Source organism: Oncorhynchus gorbuscha, linkage group LG16 (assembly GCF_021184085.1).
Source record: "Oncorhynchus gorbuscha isolate QuinsamMale2020 ecotype Even-year linkage group LG16, OgorEven_v1.0, whole genome shotgun sequence".
Taxonomy (NCBI): Eukaryota; Metazoa; Chordata; class Actinopteri; order Salmoniformes; family Salmonidae; genus Oncorhynchus; species Oncorhynchus gorbuscha.
In genome coordinates this window covers 65,882,903-65,910,857 of record NC_060188.1, presented here as the reverse complement: position 1 = coordinate 65,910,857, position 27,955 = coordinate 65,882,903, and the positions used below count along the sequence as shown (strand labels likewise).

The window sequence follows — 27,955 nt, the reverse complement described above, 5'->3', positions numbered from 1 at the left end:
TCCAACACTTTTTTTTGCATTATTTAAACCAAATTGAACATGTTTCATTTTATTTGAGGCTAAATTGATTTTATTGGTGTATTATATTAAGTTAAAATAAGTGTTCATTCAGTATTGTTGTAACTGTCATTGTTACAAATGTTAAAAAATTAGCCGGCCGATTAATCGGTATCGGCTTTTTTTGGTCCTCCAATAATCGGTATCTGCGGTGAAAAATCATAATCGGTCGACCTCTAATAGATACACTAGTATGATTTATATTTTTAAAAATTGCGGTATCCATATTCCAGGAGATATGTTAGAGTAAATTTAAAATGTCACTACAACATCACCACCAAAATCTAATAATCTACTATATGTTGATAGATGAAAGTGAAAAATCGGATAATTCCATAAAGACTCTCAGTGCTATACTGTACTTGGCAAATCGTCACAGTGCAGAACCAAAGGGTCCCCGGAGTGGTAGGTTGGGGTGTAGCCTGGCTGCTCTCTGGTAGTGGGGTGCATATGTCCCATAGACAGCAGAGGGGGGTTGGCAGACTGGCAGATCAGGTCTCTGTACTGATGCCTGTTTAATGGCAGTCACCATCCTTCATGGTCCCCAGTCACTCAGCTAGTCTTTTGTGCCTCAATGTGCAACATTGGCCACACTCCACATAGGAACTGATTGAACACATTGTAGACCAGTGCTAGGTTAGTGTTGGTATTGTGGTGCCATATACACAAGCATAGGACTGGGATGTGTTGAAGAACTGGGAGGAAAGAACGCTTACCTTTACTTTTGGTCTGTGTTTGAGAAAGGTTGACCTTATCTGGAGGCTACGTGACAACAGAACATTTTAGATTTTTTTTGTGATACATTGTTGTAGGAATCATCTAATCAGTCATTACACTTAAATCATAAAATACGCAAGATACCAGTCAATCTTTTTCATTAAACAATGACGATGTCCTTGAAGCAGCATAAATGAATTTAAGGGGGAACTAATACAAAGAGCAGACCCTATTTAAATCCTATAGATCTATTCATGGCTTACCTGAAGAGTATGTGTAGGTAGGAGCCCAGGCCTGTGAGGATGTGCCACCAGGCATGGAACTGTGTCACCGCCCCAACAACAGAGGGCAGTTTCTGTCTGGTGGATCTAAAAGGAGAGTGGCGAGCAAAGAGAGAGAGTTTTACATTTTGATTCTGTCTACAAATGGATGTCCATATTCTGTTGGCAGCGTTTGTCATTTGATTGTACATTTACCTGAGTGAGTCACAGGCCAGATTATCAATGTTCCACAACATGAACCCCAGCAGAAAGACACTCAGGGAGATGTAACACAGAGGTTTGAGCCAGGGGTACACCCTGCAATGGAAACACATGGAGTCCGATGAGATGTATAAACACTGTTATAACATAGCCCTACTTTGTACTGTAGTTTCTGAAAATGTCATCCAGAATCACTAATATCAGGATACCAGCAGCATCCAGTGAGTGAGTGGCTATTAAACAATTGATGTACATTGTAAGTGTCACGCCTTGGTCATTGTATTTTGTGTTTTTGTTATATGTTTGGGTAGGCCAGGGTGTGACATGGTTTATATGTTGTTTTTCGTATTGGGGTTTGTAGTATTTGGGATCGCGGCTAATTAGGGGTGTTGTATAGGCTTGGCTGCCTGAGGCGATTCTCAATTGGAGTCAGGTGCTTCGCGTTGTCTCTGATTGGGAACCGTATTTAGGCAGCCTGACTTTCGCTTTGTATTTTGTGGGTGTTTGTACCTGTCTCTGTGTAGTAGTCACCAGATAGGCTGTAATTAGTTTTACGTTTCGTTTGTTGTTTTCGTATTTCAGTTATTTCATGTACCGTTTTCATTAATTAAAGTCATGAGTAACCTACACGCTGCATTTCGGTCTGACTCTCTTCTTACAACAGACGAACGTCGTTACAGTAAGGATAATAAATGTACTCTTGACCTCTCAGTTAATTTCCCAAACTACCGGGACACATTTCTGCTGCCACACTGCCACTTACCATGTAACTATGAAGATAGAGCGCATCACCAAGCATGCTACAAGTGCACCATACATGACCTGAGGGGTGAGGACACACAAAGAACACGCTTTGAAAAGCAACCAAATCTAGACCTGTCATATTTTACAGTAGCTTACACCTGGTGTTTTCAGAACAGAGGTGAAATGAAGTGTATAATGCACATGTTTTCAACCAGTCTGCTCAACACTAAGGACCTTGATAGACAACACTACTGTACAGCATGTACATGTTCCAACCACCAGGTTGTGCTAAATCCATGCTCAAATAAAGACTGCTGTTTTGTGACGGTTAATGGAACGTATAAATGGTCACCGTTGTTGTATTTTATCTAAATGGGTACACTGTAGCAAATCAAATACTTGCATCAGTTTGGTAAGAATCCATTTCAATAATATGCTGACATATATGCTGATATAGAGCTCATGACCACCTGCCATCTAACTGTCTCCAAGTACCACAATGGAATTGAGCCTTTGGGCTTTAATGTGTTTTTATCCTTGATCATTTTTAATATATGTAATGTTGTCTACGGCTGGAGCAGCCTACTTCTTGTAATTATCTAATAAATCAATTCCATGTCTGCTAAAACTGACTGTTGTAGGCATGTTTATGGCTAAATGTGTGCCACCATGGAGTGGTGGGGTTTAGTAAGCAGAGAGGGCTCTGAAGTGTAAACAAAGGTTGCTTTGTCATGTTGTTTCTGTTGTTGTGGAGCAACACAGATGCTTCTCTAGACTCTCAATATCCACAGCCTCACTGACTATTGTGAGGTATGCTAGAGAGGAGTTTATAATACAACTGTAACCTGGACTTGTTAGATCAGACTGAGCCATAGTCAAAAGGTGTTGAGCGACATTCTCAATAGCCCAAAGTGACAATGCTGCAAAATATTAGATTCCTGAACAGAGACATTTGAACGGACATGCCACAATAGCAATCTAACTGGATCTAACAGGACCTCATGTCCGGCTATTTCCACAGTTAGCCAGCGGCAATATGTACTAATGAAACAGTAAACTCTAAAAGCAAACAAAGAGCATGATCACTGAAGAGCGATAATGTACTCTCTTTCTTACCTGGTGAAAGACTGGCTCTTTCCATTGTAAATACACCTGGGGAAAAGAGATTTGAGATAGTGACATTAATCATTGACATATAGTCATGGAATGAAAAGGGACAAAACAGTTATGTGGGAAATATAAGACACTCACCACACTGACTGAGACACTGAAGATGAATAACAACATGATAGGGAATACACCCAGAGTGTTTTTTTGCTTGAAGCATTCATATCTGTAACAGAAAAAATGAATTAATTTCTCATTCCTCTAATGAAACACATATTTGTAATTATAGACATACAGTATACAGTAAGGCTTTTGAGAGGGATGGATAGCAAGATGATGAACGATGACCCAGTTAAAATGGGGGAAGTGCAAGTGGCACTGAATCAATAGACATCAACTCTGTACCATGTCATCTATAGCCATGAAAAAGGTGTGTTTTCTTGGGATAAATCAATTGTAGGATTGGATTAACTTTTCATTGATCACATGTATACTGTCCTCAAATTACTTTCAGTGGGCTTTGGGCCTGGGCTGCTCAATGGCAATGGCACTGTGAAAGTTGGAGTGTAAATTCATTATGTTGGGTACTTACAGACAGTAGACAAAGACACAGGTGCTGTAGATCATTGGCAGCTCGTCCAGCAACTGCGGGGGACAGACAGCAGAGACACAGATAGTGATGTATAATGGAATGGTCGGCGCAAACCTTACTTATAAGGAGAGTTAAAAAACAGTTTGAGCATTCTGCAGGAAACGATGAGGTGTCATTTTTTATGTCCTTAACAGCTGAAAAAGTCCATACAATTATGAGAACACAGTGATCTATGGTGGATGCATACAGTATGCTGACAAATCATGATTTACTTTTAGATGCTAAAAGTCAGCTCACCTGCATCTCATATTGCAGCGTCATATGGAAGCACCAGGAGCCAATGCCAACAGCTGGAACAAAAGAAGAGATCAGATCAAACAACCAGCAAGAAGCATAGACATTAAAACCCATCTTTCAAATAAAGGAAAGCATCTTGATAATGCAATTTCAGTCCAAAAAAACTCTAACTTTAAAAGACATTAGGGACAAGACTAACTTTGCCAAATCCTTGTGACTGTAAGGTTATACTATAGGTTATAAGGGTCAAAGACGAGACATGTAAATTTGGTGTCCAAAGGCCATTCATTTAACATAAAAAGATAAATATGTATGAATATTATATTAAATCACTCAACTCTTACCCTTCTTTTGACCCAAAAATATTTGCTTTGCAAGCTTTAAAGTGTCAAAATGTCCTGCAGTGTAACTGTCCGGGTTAAAATTCTAATGACAAAAGTGTTTTTAAAATGTAGAAATTCATCCTAAAAATATAAATGAACACCCATGGCATAATTGTGTTAGTGTTTGCAACAATATATAAACTCAGCAAAAAAAAGAAATGTCCCTTTATCAGGACCCTGTCTTTCAAAGATAATTCGTAAAAATCCAAATAACTTCACAGATCTTCATTGTAAAGGGTTTAAACATTGTTTCCCATGCTTGTTTAATGAACCATAAACAATTAATGAACATGCACCTGTGGAACGGTCATTAAGACACTAACAGCTTACAGACGGTAGGCAATTAAGGTCACAGTTCTGAAAACTTAGGACACTAAAGAGGCCTTACTACTGACTCTGAAAAACACCAAAAGAAAGATGCCCAGGGTGTCATGTTTTGTCTTATATTGTCTTGTCATTTTGCTTTTCCTTCTGTTCGTTTTCCCCCTGCTGGTCTTTTTAGGTTCGTTCCCCTTTTTCTCTCTCCCTCTCTCTCTCTCTTCTCTCTATCGTTCCGTTCCTGCTCCCAGCTGTTCCTATTCCCCTAATCAATCATTTAGTCTTCCCACACCTGTTCCCTATCTTTTCCCCTGATTAGAGTCCCTATTTCTCCCCTTGTTTTCCGTTTCTGTCCTGTCGGATCCTTGTATATTGTTCACCGTGCTGTGTCTTTGTATCGCCCTGTCGTGTCGTGTTTCCCTCAGATGCTGCGTGGTGAGCAGGTGTCTGAGTCTGCAGTTTATTATCGAGTCTCCAGTCAGTTCTCGTGATTACGAGTGGAATTGTTTTTTATGCTTTATTTACCGCTCCGATTTGTCTAGGAGTATTGCTATTTCCTTAAACTGGATTAAAGACTCTGTTTTCGCCAAGTCGCTTTTGGGTCCTCATTCACCTGCATAACAGAAGGATCCGACCAAAGAATGGACCCAGCGACTACAGACGCTCGTAACACTGCCGTCGAGATCCAAGGAGCCATGCTCGGCAGACACGAGCAGGAATTGTCTGCTGCTCGTCATGCCATGGAGAACCTGGCCGCTCAGGTTTCCGACCTCTCTGGACAGTTCCAGAGTCTTCGTCTCGTGCCACCTGTTACTTCCTGGTCTGCCGAGCCTCCGGAACCTAGGGTTAATAACCCACCTTGCTACTCCGGGCAGCCCAAGGAGTGCCGCTCCTTTCTCACCCAGTGTGATATTGTGTTCTCTCTCCAACCCAATACATACTCTAGAGAGAGAGCTCGGGTTGCTTACGTCATTTCACTCCTTACTGGCCGGGCTCGAGAGTGGGGCACAGCTATCTGGGAGGCAAGGGCTGATTGTTCAAACAATTACCAGAACTTTAAAGAGGAGATGATTCGGGTTTTTGACCGTTCAGTTTTTGGTAGGGAGGCTTCTAGGGCCCTGGCTTCCCTATGCCAAGGTGATCGATCCATAACGGATTACTCTATAGAGTTTCGCACTCTTGCTGCCTCTAGTGACTGGAACGAGCCGGCGCTGCTCGCTCGTTTTCTGGAGGGACTCCACGCAGTGGTCAAAGATGAGATTCTCTCCCGGGAGGTTCCTTCCAGTGTGGACTCTTTGATTGCTCTCGCCATCCGCATAGAACGACGGGTAGATCTTCGTCACCAAGCTCGTGGAAGAGAGCTCGCGTCAACGGTGTTTCCCTGCTCCGCATCGCAACCATCTCCCTCCTCTGGCTCAGAGACTGAGCCCATGCAGCTGGGAGGTATTCGCATCTCGACTAAGGAGAGGGAACGGAGGATCACCAACCGCCTGTGCCTCTATTGCGGATTTGATGGACATTTTGTCAATTCATGTCCAGTAAAAGCCAGAGCTCATCAGTAAGCGGAGGGCTACTGGTGAGCGCTACTACTCAGGTCTCTCCATCTAGATCCTGTACTACTATGTCGGTCCATCTACGCTGGACCGGTTCGGGTGCTACATGCAGTGCCTTGATAGACTCTGGGGCTGAGGGTTGTTTCATAGACGAAGCATGGGCTCGGAAACATGACATTCCTTTCAGACAGTTAGACAAGCCTACGCCCATGTTCGCCTTAGATGGTAGTCATCTTCCCAGTATCAGATTTGAGACACTACCTTTAACCCTCACAGTATCTGGTAACCACAGTGAGACTATTTCTTTTTTGATTTTTCGTTCACCTTTTACACCTGTTGTTTTGGGTCATCCCTGGCTAGTATGTCATAATCCTTCTATTAATTGGTCTAGTAATTCTATCCTATCCTGGAACGTTTCTTGTCATGTGAAGTGTTTAATGTCTGCCATCCCTCCCATTTCTTCTGTCCCCACTTCTCAGGAGGAACCTGGCGATTTGACAGGAGTGCCGGAGGAATATCATGATCTGCGCACGGTCTTCAGTCGGTCCCGAGCCAACTCCCTTCCTCCTCACCGGTCGTATGATTGTAGTATTGATCTCCTTCCGGGGACCACTCCTCCTCGGGGTAGACTATACTCTCTGTCGGCTCCCGAACGTAAGGCTCTCGAGGATTATTTGTCTGTGTCTCTTGACGCCGGTACCATAGTGCCTTCTTCCTCTCCGGCCGGGGCGGGGTTTTTTTTTGTTAAGAAAAAGGACGGTACTCTGCGCCCCTGCGTGGATTATCGAGGGCTGAATGACATAACGGTTAAGAATCGTTATCCGCTTCCCCTTATGTCATCAGCCTTCGAGATTCTGCAGGGAGCCAGGTGCTTTACTAAGTTGGACCTTCGTAACGCTTACCATCTCGTGCGCATCAGAGAGGGGGGACGAGTGGAAAACGGCGTTTAACACTCCGTTAGGGCATTTTGAGTACCGGGTTCTGCCGTTTGGTCTCGCCAATGCGCCAGCTGTTTTTCAGGCATTAGTTAATGATGTTCTGAGAGACATGCTGAACATCTTTGTTTTTGTCTACCTTGACGATATCCTGATTTTTTCACCGTCACTCGAGATTCATGTTCAGCACGTTCGACGTGTTCTCCAGCGCCTTTTAGAGAATTGTCTCTACGTGAAGGCTGAGAAGTGCTCTTTTCATGTCTCCTCCGTTACTTTTCTCGGTTCCGTTATTTCCGCTGAAGGCATTCAGATGGATTCCGCTAAGGTCCAAGCTGTCAGTGAGTGGCCCGTTCCAAGGTCACGTGTCGAGTTGCAGCGCTTTCTAGGTTTCGCTAATTTCTATCGGCGTTTCATTCGTAATTTCGGTCAAGTTGCTGCCCCTCTCACAGCTCTTACTTCTGTCAAGACGTGTTTTAAGTGGTCCGGTTCCGCCCAGGGAGCTTTTGATCTTCTAAAAGAACGTTTTACGTCCGCTCCTATCCTCGTTACTCCTGACGTCACTAGACAATTCATTGTCGAGGTTGACGCTTCAGAGGTAGGCGTGGGAGCCATTCTATCCCAGCGCTTCCAGTCTGACGATAAGGTTCATCCTTGCGCTTATTTTTCTCATCGCCTGTCGCCATCTGAACGCAACTATGATGTGGGTAACCGCAAACTGCTCGCCATCCGCTTAGCCCTAGGCGAATGGCGACAGTGGTTGGAGGGGGCGACCGTTCCTTTTGTCGTTTGGACAGACCATAAGAACCTTGAGTACATCCGTTCTGCCAAACGACTTAATGCTCGTCAAGCTCGTTGGGCATTATTTTTCGCTCGTTTCGAGTTTGTGATTTCTTACCGTCCGGGTAGCAAGAACACCAAGCCTGATGCCTTATCCCGTCTTTTTAGTTCTTCTGTGGCTTCTACTGATCCCGAGGGGATTCTTCCTTATGGGCGTGTTGTCGGGTTGACAGTCTGGGGAATTGAAAGACAGGTTAAGCAAGCACTCACGCACACTGCGTCGCCGCGCGCTTGTCCTAGTAACCTTCTTTTCGTTCCTGTTTCCACTCGTCTGGCTGTTCTTCAGTGGGCTCACTCTGCCAAGTTAGCTGGTCATCCCGGTGTTCGAGGCACTCTTGCTCTATTCGCCAGCGCTTTTGGTGGCCGACTCAGGAGCGTGACACGCGCCGTTTCGTGGCTGCTTGTTCGGACTGCGCGCAGACTAAGTCAGGTAACTCTCCTCCTGCCGGTCGTCTCAGACCGCTCCCCATTCCTTCTCGACCATGGTCTCACATCGCCCTAGACTTCATTACCGGTCTGCCTTTGTCTGCGGGGAAGACTGTGATTCTTACGGTTGTCGATAGGTTCTCTAAGGCGGCACATTTCATTCCTCTCGCTAAACTTCCTTCCGCTAAGGAGACGGCACAAATCATCATCGAGAATGTGTTCAGAATTCATGGCCTCCCTTTAGACGCCGTTTCAGACAGAGGTCCGCAATTCACGTCACAGTTTTGGAGGGAGTTCTGTCGTTTGATTGGTGCGTCCGTCAGTCTCTCTTCCGGGTTTCATCCCCAGTCTAACGGTCAAGCAGAGAGGGCCAATCAGACGATTGGTCGCATACTACGCAGCCTTTCTTTCAGAAACCCTGCGTCTTGGGCAGAACAGCTCCCCTGGGCAGAATACGCTCACAACTCGCTTCCTTCGTCTGCTACCGGGTTATCTCCGTTTCAGAGTAGTCTGGGTTACCAGCCTCCTCTGTTCTCATCCCAGCTTGCCGAGTCCAGTGTTCCCTCCGCTCAAGCGTTTGTCCAACGTTGTGAGCGCACCTGGAGGAGGGTGAGGTCTGCACTTTGCCGTTACAGGGCACAGACTGTGAGAGCCGCCAATAAACGTAGGATTAAGAGTCCTAGGTATTGTTGCGGCCAGAGAGTGTGGCTTTCCACTCGCAACCTTCCTCTTACGACAGCTTCTCGTAAGTTGACTCCGCGGTTCATTGGTCCGTTCCGTGTCTCCCAGATCGTCAATCCTGTCGCTGTGCGACTGCTTCTTCCGCGACATCTTCGTCGCGTCCATCCTGTCTTCCATGTCTCCTGTGTCAAGCCCTTTCTTCGCACCCCGTTCGTCTTCCCTCCCCCTCCCGTCCTTGTCGAGAGCGCACCTATTTACAAGGTACGTAGGATCATGGACATGCGTTCTCGGGGACGGGGTCACCAATACTTAGTAGATTGGGAGGGTTACGGTCCTGAGGAGAGGAGTTGGGTTCCGTCTCGGGACGTGCTGGACCGTTCACTGATTGATGATTTCCTCCGTTGCCGCCAGGATTCCTCCTCGAGTGCGCCAGGAGGCGCTCGGTGAGTGGGGGGTACTGTCATGTTTTGTCTTATATTGTCTTGTCATTTTGCTTTTCCTTCTGTTCGTTTTCCCCTGCTGGTCTTTTTAGGTTCGTTCCCCTTTTTCTCTCTCCCTCTCTCTCTCTCTTCTCTCTATCGTTCCGTTCCTGCTCCCAGCTGTTCCTATTCCCCTAATCAATCATTTAGTCTTCCCACACCTGTTCCCTATCTTTTCCCCTGATTAGAGTCCCTATTTCTCCCCTTGTTTTCCGTTTCTGTCCTGTCGGATCCTTGTATATTGTTCACCGTGCTGTGTCTTTGTATCGCCCTGTCGTGTCGTGTTTCCCTCAGATGCTGCGTGGTGAGCAGGTGTCTGAGTCTGCTACGGTCAAGTGCCTTCCCGAGGCTACCTGCAGTTTATTATCGAGTCTCCAGTCAGTTCTCGTGATTACGAGTGGAATTGTTTTTTATGCTTTATTTACCGCTCCGATTTGTCTAGGAGTATTGCTATTTCCTTAAACTGGATTAAAGACTCTGTTTTCGCCAAGTCGCTTTTGGGTCCTCATTCACCTGCATAACACAGGGTCCCTGCTCATTTGCGTGAACGTGCCTTATAGGCTGACCACACATGTTATTCAATTATTCCACCCACACTGCTCTCGCGTGCCAACGAGCGTCTGCGTTGCCAAGTGCTTAAATAGAAATCAGTTCTATTTCCGACGCAGATCGCATCTGTTCTGCATCTCCCATCGCCTCATTGGTTTGTAGAAACAGGTACCCACCTGCCATCTCCTCATTGGTTATACCCACGTTGGTGACTGAAGACGAACGAGATCAGTGGCGGTGATGCACCTAATTTATGAAAGTTGCCAATCGCAATATAACGTCAAGAAGAAAAGAAAAAGCCTGGAAGGAAGAGAGATGACCAGAAACGATTCGGTTGACAGTTTTATGTGTGGAATAATTGTCGGAGAAGAGGACCTTTGGGCATTTCAGGTAAAATAAAAACTCAAATGTTTATATCCCAGGACAAATTAGCTAGCAACATCAAGCTAGCCATACATTTTTAATACTTTTTGATCTGTCCCCAAATTAATGTAATTGGTTCAGAGTTTGTTTTGATATTTTAACCTGCGTGTTGTGATTGCGTTTGGTGTGGGGGAACAAAATACATTTATGCACGATGGTGCACGATGGCGCATGCGCGCAGCAGGTTTGGGTTCCGTGTTAGACATGCTGCAAGGAGGCATGGGGACTGCATTTGTGGCCAGGGCAATAAATTACAATGTCCGTACTGTGAGACGCCTAAGACAGGGAGACAGGGAGACAGGACGGACAGCTGATCGTCCTCGCAGTGGCGTATAACAACACCTGCACAGGAACGGTACAGCCGAACATCACACCTGCGAGACAGATACAGGATGGCAACAACAACTGCCCGAGTTACACCAGGAACGCACAATCCCTCCATCAGTGCTCAGACTGTCCACAATAGGCTGAGAGAGGCTCTACTGAGGGCTTGTAGGCCTGTTGTAAGGCAGGTCCTCACCAGACATCACTGGCAGCAATGTCGCCTATGGGCACAAACCCACCGTCGCTGGACCAGACAGGACTGGCAAAAAGTGCTCTTCACTGAGCGTTAAACCGAGGCCTGCACTCTGGAGTGGGATCGATTTGGAGGTGGAGGGTCTGCCATGGTCTGGGGCGGTGTGTCACAGCATCATCGGACTGAGCTTGTTGTCATTTCAGGCAATCTCAAAGCTGTGCATTACAGGGAAGACATCCTCCTCCCTCATGTGGTACCCTTCCTGCAAGCTCATCCTGACATGACCCTCCAGCATGACAATGCCACCAGTCATACTGCTCATTCTGTGCGTGATTTCCTACAAGACAGGAATGTCAGTGTTCTGCCATGGCCAGCGAAGAGCCCGGATCTCAATCCCATTGAGCACGTCTGGGACCTGTTTGATCGGAGGGTGAGGACAAGGGCCATTCCCCCTGAAATGTCCGGGAACTTGCAGGTACCTTGGTGGAAGAGTGGGGTAACAATCTCACAGCAAGAACTGGCAAGTCTGGTGCAGTCTATGAGGAAGAGATGCACCTCAGTACTTAATGCAGCTGGTGGCCACACCAGATACTGACTGTTACTTTTAATTTGGACCCCCCCTTGTTCAGGGACACATTTTTCCATTTCTGTTAGTCACATGACTGTGGAACTTGTTCAGTTTATGTATCAGTTCTTGAATCTTGTTATGTTCATACAAATATTTACACATGTTCAATTTTCTGAATATAAACGCAGTTGATAGTGAGAGGACGTTTCTTTTTTCTGAATTTAGAATAATGGGTGACATACTGTATCTAAAAAAATAAGAACTTTTGTCTGAACTTTGGCGCTTCATCAATGTCATTCAGTATAATAAAGGTAAAAATACATTTTAAAGCATATCACATGATGGTAATCATGTGACAGTGTGTGACATCACAAAGAAGACACCTTGAAGACCCTTTATCAATGTGATTTGGTGAGTAAATCTCTGAAATATTTGATGATTTCACCTCATTCACCCTCTAGTAACCTTTGTAACAAAAACACATATCCTTCAGTACAACGCAGAAAAAAAACTATATATTAAATATGAAAAGTAAGGATAATCTTTATTGGTCAAGGTCATTACTTTATATAGATAGCCAATGAACTGCCTGTTAAATATGCTTATGTATGAAATGCGTCCTTCAGTATCATGCTTTTGTCCTTCAGCACAACAAAAGTTTAATGTTATACCACAATGTCACCCGTTATGCTGAATGACAGTTGCTATGTTATCCCATTTTTTCACTAGTTTACAACATTTAATCATGCAATTCATATTTACTTGTTGTATGAATAATGAATATTTTCATTTTAAACTATTTCATGGCATTTGATGGTATTTCAAGGCACATTATCTTTATAATATAGATGCCACCATATAATAAGGAGAGGGTTGCACGGCATAGACAAAATATTCACGCAGATCCAGATGCTAGGGAGGAAAGACTAGCAAGGTATTGTTTTCATGGTTTCATGCTACTGTCAGCAACATAATAGGATAATAGGATGTAAAGCTGGGTGGATAACGCTTAACATTAAGTTGCACTATTACACTGTAGTTCATGTTTAATTGCACTGCAATTAAGGTATTTTTTATGATTTTTTTTCACCTTTATTTAACCAGGTAGGCTAGTTGAGAACAAGTTCTCATTTGCAACTGCGACCTGGCCAAGATAAAGCATAGCAGTGTGAACAGAAAACACAGAGTTACACATGGAGTAAACAATTAACAAGTCAATAACACAGTAGAAAAAAGGGGAGTCTATATACATTGTGTGCAAAAGGCATGAGGAGGTAGGCGAATAATTACAATTTTGCAGATTAACACTGGAGTGATAAATGATCAGATAGTCATGTACAGGTAGAGATATTGGTGTGTAAAAGAGCAGAAAAGTAAATAAATAAAAACAGTATGGGGATGAGGTAGGTGAAAATGGGTGGGCTATTTACCAATAGACTATGTACAGCTGCAGCAATCGGTTAGCTGCTCAGATAGCAGATGTTTGAAGTTGGTGAGGGAGATAAAAGTCTCCAACTTCAGCGATTTTTGCAATTCGTTCCAGTCACAGGCAGCAGAGTACTGGAACGAAAGGCGGCCAAATGAGGTGTTGGCTTTAGGGATGATCAGTGAGATGCACATGCTGGAGCGCATGCTATGGATGGGTGTTGCCATCGTGACCAGTGAACTGAGATAAGGCGGAGCTTTACCTAGCATGGACTTGTAGATGACCTGGAGCCAGTGGGTCTGGCGACGAATATGTAGCGAGGGCCAGCCGACTAGAGCATACAAGTCGCAGTGGTGGGTGGTATAAGGTGCTTTAGTGACAAAACGGATGGCACTGTGATAAACTGCATCCAGTTTGCTGAGTAGAGTGTTGGATAGATGTCCACATATTCAAGGTCGGAACCATCCAGGGTGGTGATGCTAGTCGGGCATGCGGGTGCAGGCAGCGATCGGTTGAAAAGCATGCATTTGGTTTTACTAGCGTTTAAGAGCAGTTGGAGGCCACGGAAGGAGTGTTGTATGGCATTGAAACTCGTTTGGAGGTTAGATAGCACAGAGTCCAAGGACGGGCCGGAAGTATATAGAATGGTGTCGTCTGCGTAGAGGTGGATCAGGGAATCGCCCGCAGCAAGAGCAACATCATTGATATATACAGAGAAAAGAGTCGGCCCGAGAATTGAACCCTGTGGCACCCCCATAGAGACTGCCAGAGGACCGGACAGCATGCCCTCCGATTTGACAAACTGAACTCTGTCTGCAAAGTAATTGGTGAACCAGGCAAGGCAGTCATCCGAAAAACCGAGGCTACTGAGTCTGCCGATAAGAATATGGTGATTGACAGAGTCGAAAGCCTTGGCAAGGTTGATGAAGACGGCTGCACAGTACTGTCTTTTATCGATGGCGGTTATGATATCGTTTAGTACCTTGAGTGTGGCTGAGGTGCACCCGTGACCGGCTCGGAAACCAGATTGTACAGCGGAGAAGGTACGGTGGGATTCGAGATGGTCAGTGACCACCGTATAACTGATGGATTATATCAGTTAATAACAATGCATAATTACAACATGAACTATCTTATAATAATTGTGTAATAATGCAACTTTACGCAACGTAAAATGTTGCCGCAGGCTCAAATTATAGTAAAGTGATTATTATTAACATTAGCCATCAAATAGTAACAAAACATGTTTGAGAGAGAAAGGGAGAGGGAGTTGATTTAACTTTTTTAAACTACAATTAATAGACTACTAATAACATTTAATGGATGCGAATTCTATTCTGTGCCAGTGTCATTACTATTACATTTTTGTTTTTTAGCTATCAGAAAGAAAGAAGGATGTCAATCCTGATCATCCACCGATCCATGCAATGACACAATCTGATGCTGAAAAAGGGGGGAAAATGGAGATTAAATCAGAGGAGGCACCGTGAAGAAAATCAAACAAATGAATGCGGTGATGAACTTAACTCCAGTATCCACTGAATTAAACTCTTTTGAGCAGCCCCCTGAACAATTTGTACTAGTAAAACATGAATCCTACGTGAATTAAATTGTACCTCATGTGTCAGTTGAACTATGTTGCATAGTATGGGATATTTCTCTCTCTCTCTATAATGGAAGTGATCAAAGTTCAGCTAGCCTGCACATTTTAAACATCTTATCCTGTTTTTTACACAGTTTTATAACTTAAAAATCGTTACAAGAAAATACTATTGCTGCTACTCATAATAGTTCATATGATCATTATTGTTACTGCTGAAGGAATGCCTTTTAATCAATATTCGTGGGCCGTAGCGATGTGTCATTCAGGGTAAGAAAATATTGTCATACAGTATAACAGCAGTATTTTCTATTAAAATACAATAACTTTGTTTTGTTGACTCAGAGTGAAAAAACAAATCTCAAAAGATGAAGTGAACGATATTTTCATAGATTTTAGCATTTTCTTCAGTGTAAGGCAGGAAGTTTTTGTAAAAACCTTCAACAAATGTTGAGTTGTACCCGTGACACATCAAATATGTGTGTATTCAACATAAAAGAATGTCATTTTTTTCTGGGTAGTTATATTTCTGCCAGTCTAAGCATGGACATATAACCTTGTGATTATGAAAAATGGGCATATTTTTTTTTTTTAAACACTTGTGTTATACTGAATTACATTTTACTAAGGTACATTCATATGAATCACAAAAAAAAGTATTGGCTTTATTTTATATCTAATATAAGGGCATAGGTGACACTCCAATGAACATAATAAAGCATTTTAAGGAATTGTAATTGCTGTTTTCTTTTTTTTACTACTTTGAAAACCTTATACGTCTTTGACTCATATATGTATTATCAGATATGAGTCAATCATGCTAATAATTCCAGATCCCTATGGAACACTTACATCTGGAGGCAAAAGAAACCTGTTTAGGCAAGAGCCTGGCTAGCGGAGTAGAACACTTGAAAAAGAAAAGGAGAGCCGTACACTAGGAGCTCAGATGAAATCATTTAACAACCAACGTCTCGACAGACAAGCTGTCTTCATCAGGGTACAATGACAAACACTAAGGGTCACTAGTTTATATAGTTTCAAAGGACACACAGGTGTCTGTAATCATGGCCGGGTGTGGCCTGATTTCATTGGTTAATTTACAGATATAAATAGAACATATAAAAAGCATGAATGGATAACATACGTTCATAGATACAAATAGGTTACATAGGCCTACAAATTGTAAATGTTTGTAGGCCTATGTAGCGAAATTTGATCTACGAGTGTATGTTATCCCATTCATGCTTTTTATATGTTCGATTTATATCTGTAAATTAACCAATGAAATCAGGCCACACCCGGCCATGATTACATACAGACACCTGTAATTATACCCTGATGAAACATTGGTTATTAAATTATTGCAACTGAGATCCTAGCGTGTGTGCGACTTTCCTTGTCTATGGAACACTTACCTGCCAGTCCAAGGAAGGAGTAGACGTAGCGGTACTCTAGGCCGTCTTTATACGTCTGGATGGCACCGTAGATAGGAGGCAGGATCATAATCAGGTTACTGACAGTGTTCCCTGTACAACAAGATAACAGACAGAGCAACTGTCAGCGGAAGACAATACAACATGTACTGTATGACAGCAAACAACAAACACAGTCATTTGGTGTATATGACTAGTGTCTCTTAGCAGACAGAAAACAAGGTTTTAGAGAAAGAATTGTGTTTACATTCTGTAAGCAAGATTTAGACTGGTAAATTTAGTTTAATTTAGTCATTCATTTAAAGATTTCAACACACCCAGTGATGGTTAGTGATCAAGTTAGGAACAATCAAACCATTTAACATATAGACTGATGGGAAATGGACATGCTAATGATTAGAATGGTGCTTAATGGGACTTATACAGCATGCAAGAGGTAAAACACTAAAAGAGCTCCCTGGCTAACTCAGTTCTTTGTTCCTCCTGCATCCAGAGCTTGAAGCCTAGTCTCGGAAATCTCAGACGTGGCGCATTGTTTACATTGTGGGAGGCAACCCGTCTGCCAACACTCTTAGAAAAAAAGAGTTCCAAAAAAGTTATTCGGCTATCCCCATAGGATAATACCTTTTTGGTTTCAGGAAGATCTCTTGGGTTCCATGTAGAACACTCTGGGAAAGGGTTCTACATGGAACCCAATAAGGTTCTACCTGGAACCAAACAGGATCATCAAAGGGTTCTCCTATGGGGACAGCAAAATAACCCTTTTAGGTTCTGGATAGCACCTTTAAGGGAGCTTTGCTGCTGTATTGTATGTGTTGCTTGCGCTGCTGGATACAAAAGAAAAGGATTCTTTAAAATAATATTCTTACAGATCTAGGTACAATAATCAGGAATCTACCGTTGAAGTCGGAAGTTTTCATACACTTATGTTGGAGTCATTAAAACTCGTTTTTCAACCACTCCACAAATTTCTTGTTAACTAACTATAGTTTTGTCAAGTCGGTTAGGACATCTACTTTGTGCATGACACAAGTCATTTTTACAACTATTGTTTACAGACAGATTATTTCACTTAAAATTCACAGTATTACAATTCCAGTGGGTCAGAAGTTTACATACACTAAGTTGACTGTCCCTTTAAACAGTTTGGAAAATTACAGAAAATTATGTCATGGCTTTAGAAGCTTCTGATAGGCTAATTGACATCATTTGAGAAAATTGGAGGTGTACCTGTGGATGTATTTCAAGGCCTACCTTCAAACTCAGTACTCTTTTTGCTTGACATCATGGGAATATCAAAAGAAATCAGCCAAGACCTCAGAAAAACAATTGTAGACCTCCACAAGTCTGGTTCATCCTTGGGAGCAGTTTCCAAACACCTGAAGGTACCACGTTCATCTGTACAAACAATAGTACGCAAGTATAAACACCATACTATGCAGCCGTCATACCGCTCAGGAAGGAGACGCGTTCTGTCTCCTAGAGAGGAACGTACTTTGATGCAAAAAGTGCAAATCAATCCAAGAACAACAGCAAAGGACCTTGTGGAGATGCTGGAGGAAACAGGTACAAATGTATCTATATCCACAGTAAAATATATAAACATAAGCTGAAAGGCCGCTCAGCAAGGAAGCCACTGCTCCAAAACTGCCATAAAAAAGCCAGACTATGGTTTGCAACTGCACATGGGGACAAAGGTTGTATTTATTGGACAAATGTCCTCTGATCTGATGAAACAAAAATAGAACTGTTTGGGCATAATGACCATCGTTATGTTTGGAGGAAAAAGGGGGAGGCTTGCAAGCCAAAGAACACCATCCCAACCGTGAAGCACGGGGGTGGCAGCATCATGTTGTGGGGGTGCTTTGCTGCAGGAGGGACTGGTGCACTTTACAAAATAGATGGCAACATGAGGCGGGAAAATGATGTAGATATAATGAAGCAACATCTCAAGACATCAGTCAGGAAGTTATAGCTTGGTCGCAAGCATACTTCCAAAGTTGTGTCAAAGAGGCTTAAGGACAACAAAGTCAAGGTATTGGAGTGGCCATCACAAATCCCTGACCTCAATCCTATAGAATATGTGTGGGCAGAACTTTAAAAGTGTGTGTGAGCAAGGAGGCCTACAAACCTGACTCAATTACACCAGCTCTGTCAGGAGGAATGGGACAATCAACCAACTTATTGTGGGAAGCTTGTGGAAGGCTACCCAAAACATTTGACCCAAGTTAAACAATTTAAAGGCAGTGCTACCAAATACTAATTGAGTGTATGTAAACATCTGACCGACTGGGAATGTGATCAAAGATATAAAAGCTGAAATAAATCATTTTCTACTATTATTCTGACAAATTTCAGTTGGACCTTGTGTGTAATTGACCAATAAAGTGATTGTAATCTTAATCTTGTGTTGTACATTAGGCTGACTGACTTCAGATCAAATAACAGCAGGCACGCCCCAAGGTAGGTGCTGTATTAAGTCAAATGCCAGGAACATTCATTCCTGTTTACGTTTCCGTACGTTGAATTTAGCAAACATGAGGAGAATCTCCTGTTTAACGTATTCTGACCTACCCTATTTAACGTACTCTGACCTACTATTGCTCTCCTCTGCTGAGGTTTTGAAATCTGAGCTCTAGCACACACACAATAGCACAAACATTGTGGTGGCCTCTTTCTTTGTCGGTCTTCCACATAAAATTTACAGGACATTGCACATTCTAGGCCTTTTATTCTACAATTTAGGACCCATTTAAAAGCCAAACCAACCATTGACTCTCATCACAGACAACTTTAGCATTTTAGCTAATTATCAACTTTTCAAAAGCTTACAATTTTTTCTACTTTGCAACTACTTAGTATGTTAGCTAACCCTTCCCCTAACCCAAACCTTAACCATTTGAGATAACCCTTCCCCTAACCCCTAGCCAACGTTAGCCAGCTAGCTAACGTTAGCCACCTAGCTAAAATTCATAACATTATTTGTTTTGAAAATGTGTAACATATCATCCGAAATGGGTGCTTGCCATCCAAAATAATACATACCATAATAATACATACCTGCTCTTTAATAACTTGTTACTTTTATTTCTTATTCTTATATGTATTTTTTAAAATTGCATTGGTGGTTAGGGGCTCATAAGTAAGCATATCACTGTAAGGTGATTCCGCGCATGTGACTAATTTGACTATTGTGACTAATACAATTTGATTTGATTTGAAACGTAATATCATACTAAATGGAGTATCTCGGATTTACGTACAGAATAATAAAAAGTGCTCTGAGACCAGGTTGCAGTAACACTTGACATTTTTTCATTTTTAATTTCACCATTATTTAACCAGGTAGGCCAGTTGAGAACAAGTTCTCATTTACAACTGCGACCTGGCCAGGAAAAAGCAAAGCAGTGCGACAAAAACAACAACAGAGTTACACATAAACAAACATACAGTCAATAACACAATAGATAAATCTATGTACGGTGTGTGCAAATGTAGAAGAGTAGAGAGGTAAGGCAATAAATAGGCCATAGAGGCAAAATCATTTAAATTTAGCATTAACACTGGAGTGATAAATGTGCAGATGGTGATGTGCAAGTAGAGATACTGGGGTGCAAAAGAGCAAGAGAATAAATAACAATATGGGGATGAGATAGTTGGGTGTGCTATTTACAGATTGGCTGTGTACAGGTACAGTGGTCGGTAAAATACTCTGACAGCTGACGCTTAAAGTTAGAGAGAGAGATATAAGACTCCAGCTTCAGTGATTTTTGCAATTCGTTCCAGTCATTGGCAGCAGATAACTGGAAGGAAAGGCGGCCAAAGTAAGTGTTGTCTTTGGGGATGACCAGTGAAATATGCCTGCTGGAGCGAGTACTACGGGTGGATGTTGCTATGGTAACCAGTGAGCTGAGATAAGACGGGGCTTTACCTAGCAAAAACTTATAGATGACCTGGAGCCAGTAGGTTTGGCGACAAATATGTAGTGAGGGCCAGTCAACGAGAACATACAGGTCGCAGTGGTGGGTAGTATATTGGGCTTTGGTGACAAAACAGATGGCACTGTGATAGACTACATCCAGTTTGATGAGTTGAGTGTTGGAGGCTATTTTGTAAATGACATCGCTGAAGTCAGGGATCGGTAGGATAGTCCGTTTTACGAGGGTTTGTTTGGCAGCATGAGTGAAGGAGGCTTTGTTGCGAAAAAGGAAGCCAATTCTAGATTTAATTTTGGATTGGAGATGCGTAATGTGAGTCTGGAAGGAGAGTTTACAATCTAACCAGACACCTAGCTATTTGTAGTTGTCCACATATTTTAAGTCAGAACCGCCGAGAGTAGTGACGCTAGTCAGGCGGGCGGGTGCGGCCAACAATCGGTTGAAGAGCATGTATTTAGTTTTACTAGCATTTAAGAGCAGTTGGAGGCCGCGGAAGGAGTGTTGTATGGCATTGAAGCTCGTTTGGAGGTTTGTTTAACAGAGTGTCCAAAGAAGGGCATATAGAATGGTGTCGTCTGCGTAGAGGTGGATCAGAGAATCACCAGCAGCAAGAGCGACATCGTTGATGTATACAGAAAAAAAAGTCTGCCCGAGGATCGAAACCCTGTGACACCCCGATAGAGACTGCCAGAGGTCCGGACAACAGGCCCTCCGATTTGACACACTGAACTCTATCTGAGAAGTAGTTGGTGAACCAGGCGAGGCAGTCATTTGAGAAACCGAGACTATTGAGTCTGCCGATAAGAATGCGGTGATTGACCGAGTCGAAAGCCTTAGCCAGATCGATGAAGACGGCTGCACAGTACTGTCTTTTATCGTTGGCAGTTATGATATCGACCTTGACCGTATCTGCGGTGCACCCATGACCAGCTCGGAAACCATAGCGGAGAAGGTACGGTGGGATTCGAAATGGTCGGTGATCTGTTTGTTTAGTTGGCTTTCGAAGATTTTAGAAAGGCAGGCTAGCTTCTTAAGGACGTGGTACCGAGGTGGGAACCACAATCAGCGGAAATGTTAAAGAGCGCCACCTATAGAGGTTGATAAACCTCAAACTTTCATTAAAATTGACATACAATATACTGAATTAAAGCTACACTCGTTGTTAATCTATCCACCTAGTCAGATTTGTAAAATGCTTTTCGGCGAAAGCATGAGAAGCTATTATCTGATACCATGCACCCTCAAAATACTGCAACGTCACCTAACACGACAGATTTTGCGTTAGCCGGCGCAAACCAAAAACGCTGAAATAAAATATAAAACATTCATTACCTTTGACGAGCTTCTTTCTTGGCACTCCTAGATGTCCCATAAACATCATTTAGGGTCTTTTTTCGATTAAATCGGTCCATATATAGCCTAGATATCGATCTAAGAATACTGTGTGATAAATGGAACAAAATAGCGTTTCATAGCGTAACGTCATTTTTTTTAATTCAAAAAGTCGACGATAAACTTTCACAAAACACTTCGAAATACTTTTGTAATGCAACTTTAGGTATTAGTACATGTTAATAAGCGATAAAATTAATCAGGAAGCGATGTAAATTCTTTAGCTATCCGTGTATAAAACATGTCCGTAGAGAGCTCGATCAAAACATCCGGTCGGAGACCGGAGGGAAGGAGTTCCCTTGATTCGGTTAGACCAAGAATCAATTGCGAATCAAATGACAAGACTCTAGACCACGTGTGGAAGCTGTAGGCACTGCAACCTCGGCGTACTTTAATTCGGGTTCACTTTGAACAATTCCTTGAAGTCGCGGATGGATATTTTTTTCCATTTTCAGTGATCATATTTTCATGCACTTTTCGATGAAAAGCAGGTTCTGTTATAGTCACAGCCGTGATTTAACCAGTTTTAGAAACATCTGAGTGTTTTCTATCCACACATACTAATCATATGCATATACTATATTCCTGGCATGAATAGCAAGGCGCTGAAATGTTGCGCGATTTAACAAAAAGCTGCGAAAAGCTGCTTGAATTCTCAACTTCCTTAACAGGCTAGGATGGATATAGGTCTATAACAGTTTGGGTCTAGAGTGTCACCCCCTTTGAAGAGGGGTATGAACGCGACAGCTTTCCAATCTTTGTGGATCTCAGGCGATACGAAAGAGAGGTTGAACAGGCTAGGAATAGGGGTTGCAAAAATTTTGCCAGATAATTTTAGAAAGAGAGGGTCCAGATTGTCTAGCCCAGCTGATTTGTAGGAAACCAGATTTTGCAGCTCTTTCAGAACATCAGCTGTCTGGATTTGGGTGAAGGAGAAGTGGGGGAGGGGGGCTTTGGCAGGTTGCTGCAGGGGGTGCTGAGCTGTTGGCCGGGGTAGGGGTACCCAGGTGGAAAGCATGGCCAGCTGTAGAAAAAATGCTTATTGAAGCTTACTGTCACCTCGATTATCGTGGTGACAGTGTTTCCTTGCCTCAGTGCAGTGGGCAGCTGGGAGGAGGTGCTCTTATTCTCCATGGACTTTACAGTGTCCCAAAATCTTTTGGAATTAGTGCTACAGGATGCAAATTTCTGTTTGAAAAAGCTAGCCGTGGCTCATTTACATGGTCACTTTAGTAATACTGTGTTACTACACATTTATAAGAACAATGTAAGTGTTCTGTTATCAGTTCCCAGTTCGATGGCTTTTTTTCTTCATATGATGCATCATGCATACAAATAGTCATTCAACCCAGTGTTTCACCTTCCTGTGGTCATGAAGGAGAAAATACGAGGGGTGTTGGGTCAATCAGTGTAATCTGAGTCGCGTGTAAATCAGAGAGAGAGAAAGGTAAAAGAGCAGTAGTCCAACACAATTAACTATGACCCACTTGACATAGTTCCACTTTAAGTACAATGTTGCATCATGAGGTGCCATTTGTAGCCAGATCAGACCTTCGTGCATTTTGGCAAAATTCCATTAACAGGTCAATGGGCGTTGTATCCTCAGAAAGCCTCGTGCTGCCTGCTGCACTCATATTTTTTATCGCTCTCGTGTATCATTCAGAAAGGTTTGCAAAAGAAAATCACGAAAGCCGAGTAGCCAGTTTTTTTTAAATCTTGGAATGGAACTCTTAGTCTTCAGGTTTATTACCATTAATATAAAACACGTTGCGGGTGTCTATGTGAGAGGCTGTGCTGTCCCAGTATGAAGCTGAAGCTGTCTTGTAGCGACTTTAATGTGCGGTAAATTTTACGCACCAGTGAATCAATGTATAGCTAGCTCATTGATATAACGTTAACTAGATAGCCTATTACAGTAATCACAACGGTACTTGAAAGGGCAGTGCTGCAGCTGCAAGTGAAGTTCTGAGTCATCAGCAGGTCTGCGTCGTGGCATCGCACACGCAACTTACTTACCGGTATAAAACATCACCGATAAAATGTATCAGTTATAGTTATAGGTCTAGTAAGATAAAATATAAGAGCACCTTGATCTACTGACGCGAGCGTAAGGGAATGTCGTTGTCACCGCCAGGCTCGTTGTCATGATGTTTACCTATTCCGAGACGGCCTTCTGCAAGGATCCACATCCGTGTTTATTGCATTCGTTTTCGTGTCCTAAAACTCCAGTTTAGCCATACGCATGGTGTCAGATGTACTTACAGAATTCTGCGATGTAGAAAGAGACGACATAATTCTCCTCACACCAATCCAGCGTTGAGGTTGGTCGCCCCCAATATCCCAGTCTGTCTGTTGAGGGAGCCATGATGGAAAAAACGAACGGTAGAGCTGTGTGTGTGAGGGAGGAGTGCAGAATCTTTAGTAGCCTACTAATGGATTAATGACTGAGAGGTTCCCTCCATTCCCTCAATTACAGTTAACCTGAGCACAATTGAGGTTTGGTTTGGCAGGTTACTGCAGAAACATGCCTACAGGCACCACAGTATTTCCTTACTGCATATTTAGTTGGAAAATAAATGTATCAAAGGAATAGTCCACTTTCGGGTACTAAATGTATTAATATGTTATTACTGTGTAATTATAATTTTACCATGTATCTTTTTTAATCTGGTGATTTATATACTATAATACAATTTTCTTGAAGAATATAACTTAAAATTCCTCAAGGACTTCGGTCAACTGTCATCCTCATCAGAACCCAAAATATTCTTGTTTTACTTTGTTAGTAAACAATGCAGGCCTTACTTACTGTAAACACACACAGTATAGCCTCAAAACATGGTTAAAACTATCATTTTTATATTATTGACGGTCCGTCCTTGCATCCATAGCTGTCTATGAATTTGAAAGTGGTTACATTTTATTTATTGGGAAATATACACTGGTTTGTTCCTGACAAAGGGTTAGAGGACCCGTACAAATAGAGGATGCAGGAAGCTGTGACTAGCGTTGGACTAGTAACCGGAAGGTTGCAAGTTCAAACCCCCGAGCTGACAAGGTACAAATCTGTTGTTCTGCCCCTGAACAGGCAGTTAACCCACTGTTCCTAGGCTGTCATTGAAAATAAGAATTTGTTCTTAACTGACTTGCCTAGTTAAATAAAGGTAAAATGTATAATAATAATACCAGTTTACAGATAGTTTATTACATTGAGATGACAAGGGTAGCGACTTTGTTTTGTGTGGTAAGGCATCTAGCTATTCTGTAAACAGAACAGTTATACAAATAATAGCCTAAGCAGTCATCTGGAAACAAAATTCTTAAATTCTCTAAGATCATTATAACACACTTTGGCAGTGCTCATAGTGTCACTGAGGATATTGTTTTGCTTATGCAAATGTCTTCACATGATGCATAATCTAATGTTTAGTTTAACTGTTATGTTTAGACAAACATTTTCAATAATTATTATTTCTTCTGCTTTCAATGTTACACCAGGATGTGACAAAATCCCTCTGAACAGAACACTGGTTTATATATCTTCAGAAGGAATGGGTAATTGGAGACAGCTGCGTCTTGACGAGGGGGAGGGGTCAGCTCCAATCATCAATGGGGCTGACCAATCAGCTGCTTGGGGAGAATTCAGGAAGCCTTCTCCTGAAATAAATACATGCAAATACACAAACTACAACACAGAAACTGGGGAACGTAACACGCCTACCACAAAAAATGCAAATATACAGTTTGCAATAATAAAAACCAACGCATCCCCGGTTAGTAAACCCGTGATAAAGCGTCGGCAACGACATTCGCAGAGCCCTTCACATAAGCGATCTATACATTATATCCTTGTACAATCAGAGACCACCGCATAAGGCGGCGGTTCTGATTGTACATTTGTTTTTGTTTTAACTAAAGGATTATCGTCCGTGAAGACCATTACAGGCAAGGCACTGGAGCCCACATATACCTCAAAGAACTGTAAGGCAATAAAGCCAGCGTCTCTTGTTCAATTGTGGAGTACCTTGACTGACATAGTCTCCATCTGTAAATCTGTTCACTGCTATGGTCTGAAGAGAAAAAGCCACGAAGTTGCTCAGTGTCACATCCTGTGCGTTAGTGCCTGTGCTGCTTTTTCTCCTACTCTTCTGAAAACACTGAAACCAGACCTCTGATTTACTCATTGGAGTCCCACGTACAAAGATAAAAGAAAATCAGATATCAATGTGAGGAGTTTATTTCCAAAATCGTATATCCACACATTTTTCACATTTATGTTTTCAACAGAAATTATTGCTTATGAGTGAGTACCTTCATGTATGTGTAAAATATTACTGTTCTCAGATTTTTTTAATTAATCGATTTTACATTTTTTATTATTGTAATTTTTTTGGCAAAACGCAATATAAACTCGGCAAAAAAAGAAACTGACCTTTTTCAGGCCCCTGTCTTTCAAAGATAATCTGAAAAAATCCAAATATCTTCACAGATTTTAACTGTAAAGGGTTTAAACATGGTTTCCCATGCTAAGGTCACAGTTATGAAAACTTAGCACACTAAAGAGGCCTTTCTACTGACTCTGAAAAACACCAAAAGAAAGATGCCCAGGGTACCTGCTCATCTGCGTGAACGTGATTTAGGCATGCTCAAGGAGGCATGAGGACTGCAGATGTGGCCATGGCAATAAATTGCGATGTCCGTACTGTGAGACGCCTAAGACAGCGCTACAGGGAGACAGGACGGACAGCTGATCGTCCTCGCAGTGGCAGACCACGTGTAAAAACACCTGCACAGGATTGGTACATCCGAAAATCACACCAGCAGGACAGATACTGAATGGCAACAACTGCCCGAATTACACCAGGAATGCACAATTCCTCCATCACTGCTCAGACTGTCCGCAATAGGCTGAGAGATGCTGGACTGAGGGCTTGTAGGCCTCCAGTAAGGCAGTTCCTCACCAGACATCACCAGCAATGTCGTCGCACAAACCCACTGTCGCTGGACCAGACATGACTGTCAGAAAGTGCCCTTCTCTGACGAGTCGTGGTTTTGTTTCACCAGGTGTGATGGTCGGATTCGCAATTTCCGTTGAAGGGATGAGCGCTACACCGAGGCCTGTACTCTGGAGCGGGATCGATTGGGAGGTGGAGGGTCCGTCATGGTCTGGGGCAGTGTGTCACAGCATCATCGGACTGAGCTTGTTGTCATTGCAGAAAATCTCAACGCTTTGCGTTACAGGGAAGACATTCTCCTCCCTCATGTGGAACCCATCATGCAGGCTCATCCTGACAATGTCCCTCCAGCATGACAATGCAACCAGCCATACTGCTCGTTCTGTGCATGATTTCCTGCAAGACAGGAATGTCAGTGTTCTGCCATGGCCAGCGAAGAGCCCGGATCTCAATCCCATTGAGCACGTCTGGGACCTGTTGGATCGGAGGGTGAGGGCTAGTGCAATTCCCCCCAGAAATATACAGGAACTTGCAGGTGCCTTGCTGGAAGAGTGGGGTAACATCTCACAGCAAGAACTGGCAAATCTGGTGCTGTCCATGAGGAGGAGATGCACTGCAGTACTTAATGCAGCTGGTGAATGCACTTACTGCAAATCGATCTGGATAAGGCCATCTGCTAAATGACTAAAATTTCAAATGTAAATGTTTTACATACATATACAGTATACAGTGCATTCGGAAAGTATTCAGATCACCTGACTTTTCCACATTTTGTTAGGTTGCAGCCTTGATATGTTTTCCCCCTCATCAATCTACACACAATACCCTATAATGTAAAAGGAAACATTAGAAAGAAAAAAATGAAATATGACATTTACATAAGTAATCAGACCCTTTAGTCAGTACTTTGTTGAAGCACCTTTGGCAGCATTTACAGCCTCGAGTCTTCTTGGGTATGACTGAAAACTGAAAGCATACGCCACCACATCTAACCATGGCAAGGTGATTGGGAATATGGCCGAATACAAACAGTGTAGTTATTCGGTCCATAAGGCAATCAAACAGGCAAAACGTCAGTATAGAGACAAAGTGGAGTTGCAACGGCTCAGACATGAGACGTATGTGGCAGGGTCTACAGACGATCATGGCCTACAAGACATCTTGCTTCCAGATAAGCTAAAAAAGAAAAAATGCCTGCTTTGAGGATATCACAGTGTCACCGATGCGGCCAGCTACCAAGGACTGTGGGCTCTCATTCTCCGTGGCCGACGTAAGACATTTAAACGTGTTAACTCTCGCAAGGCTGTCGGCCCAGACGGCATCCCTAGCCGTGTCCTCAGAGCATGCGCAGACCAGCTGGCTGGAGTGTTTACGTACATATTCACTCTCTCCCTATGTAACAGTTTTGCTTCCGTCCCTGTCCTTGCCCCTACGTGGGCTCGAACCAGGGACCCTCTGCACACATCAACAACTGACACCTTCGAAGCATCGCTACCTATGGAAATAACAACTTCAAGGTCTCAGAGCGACTGACGTCACCGATTGA

General features: G+C 42.9%; 1 protein-coding gene across 1 annotated transcript; it reads right to left on the bottom strand.

Moving 5' to 3' along the window:
• On the bottom strand, positions 1–23,845 carry LOC124000764 (alkaline ceramidase 3-like). Its single transcript, XM_046307355.1, has 11 exons — positions 23,717–23,845; positions 16,107–16,217; positions 3,997–4,049; positions 3,700–3,752; positions 3,252–3,333; positions 3,117–3,152; positions 2,020–2,078; positions 1,251–1,352; positions 1,038–1,142; positions 774–819; positions 1–663 (listed from the first exon to the last, which is right to left on the bottom strand). The coding sequence occupies exons 1-11, from the start codon at positions 23,817–23,819 to the stop codon at positions 610–612; spliced, it is 804 nt and encodes a 267-aa protein (XP_046163311.1). The 5' UTR covers positions 23,820–23,845; the 3' UTR covers positions 1–609.
• Positions 23,846–27,955: the final 4,110 nt, after the last annotated feature.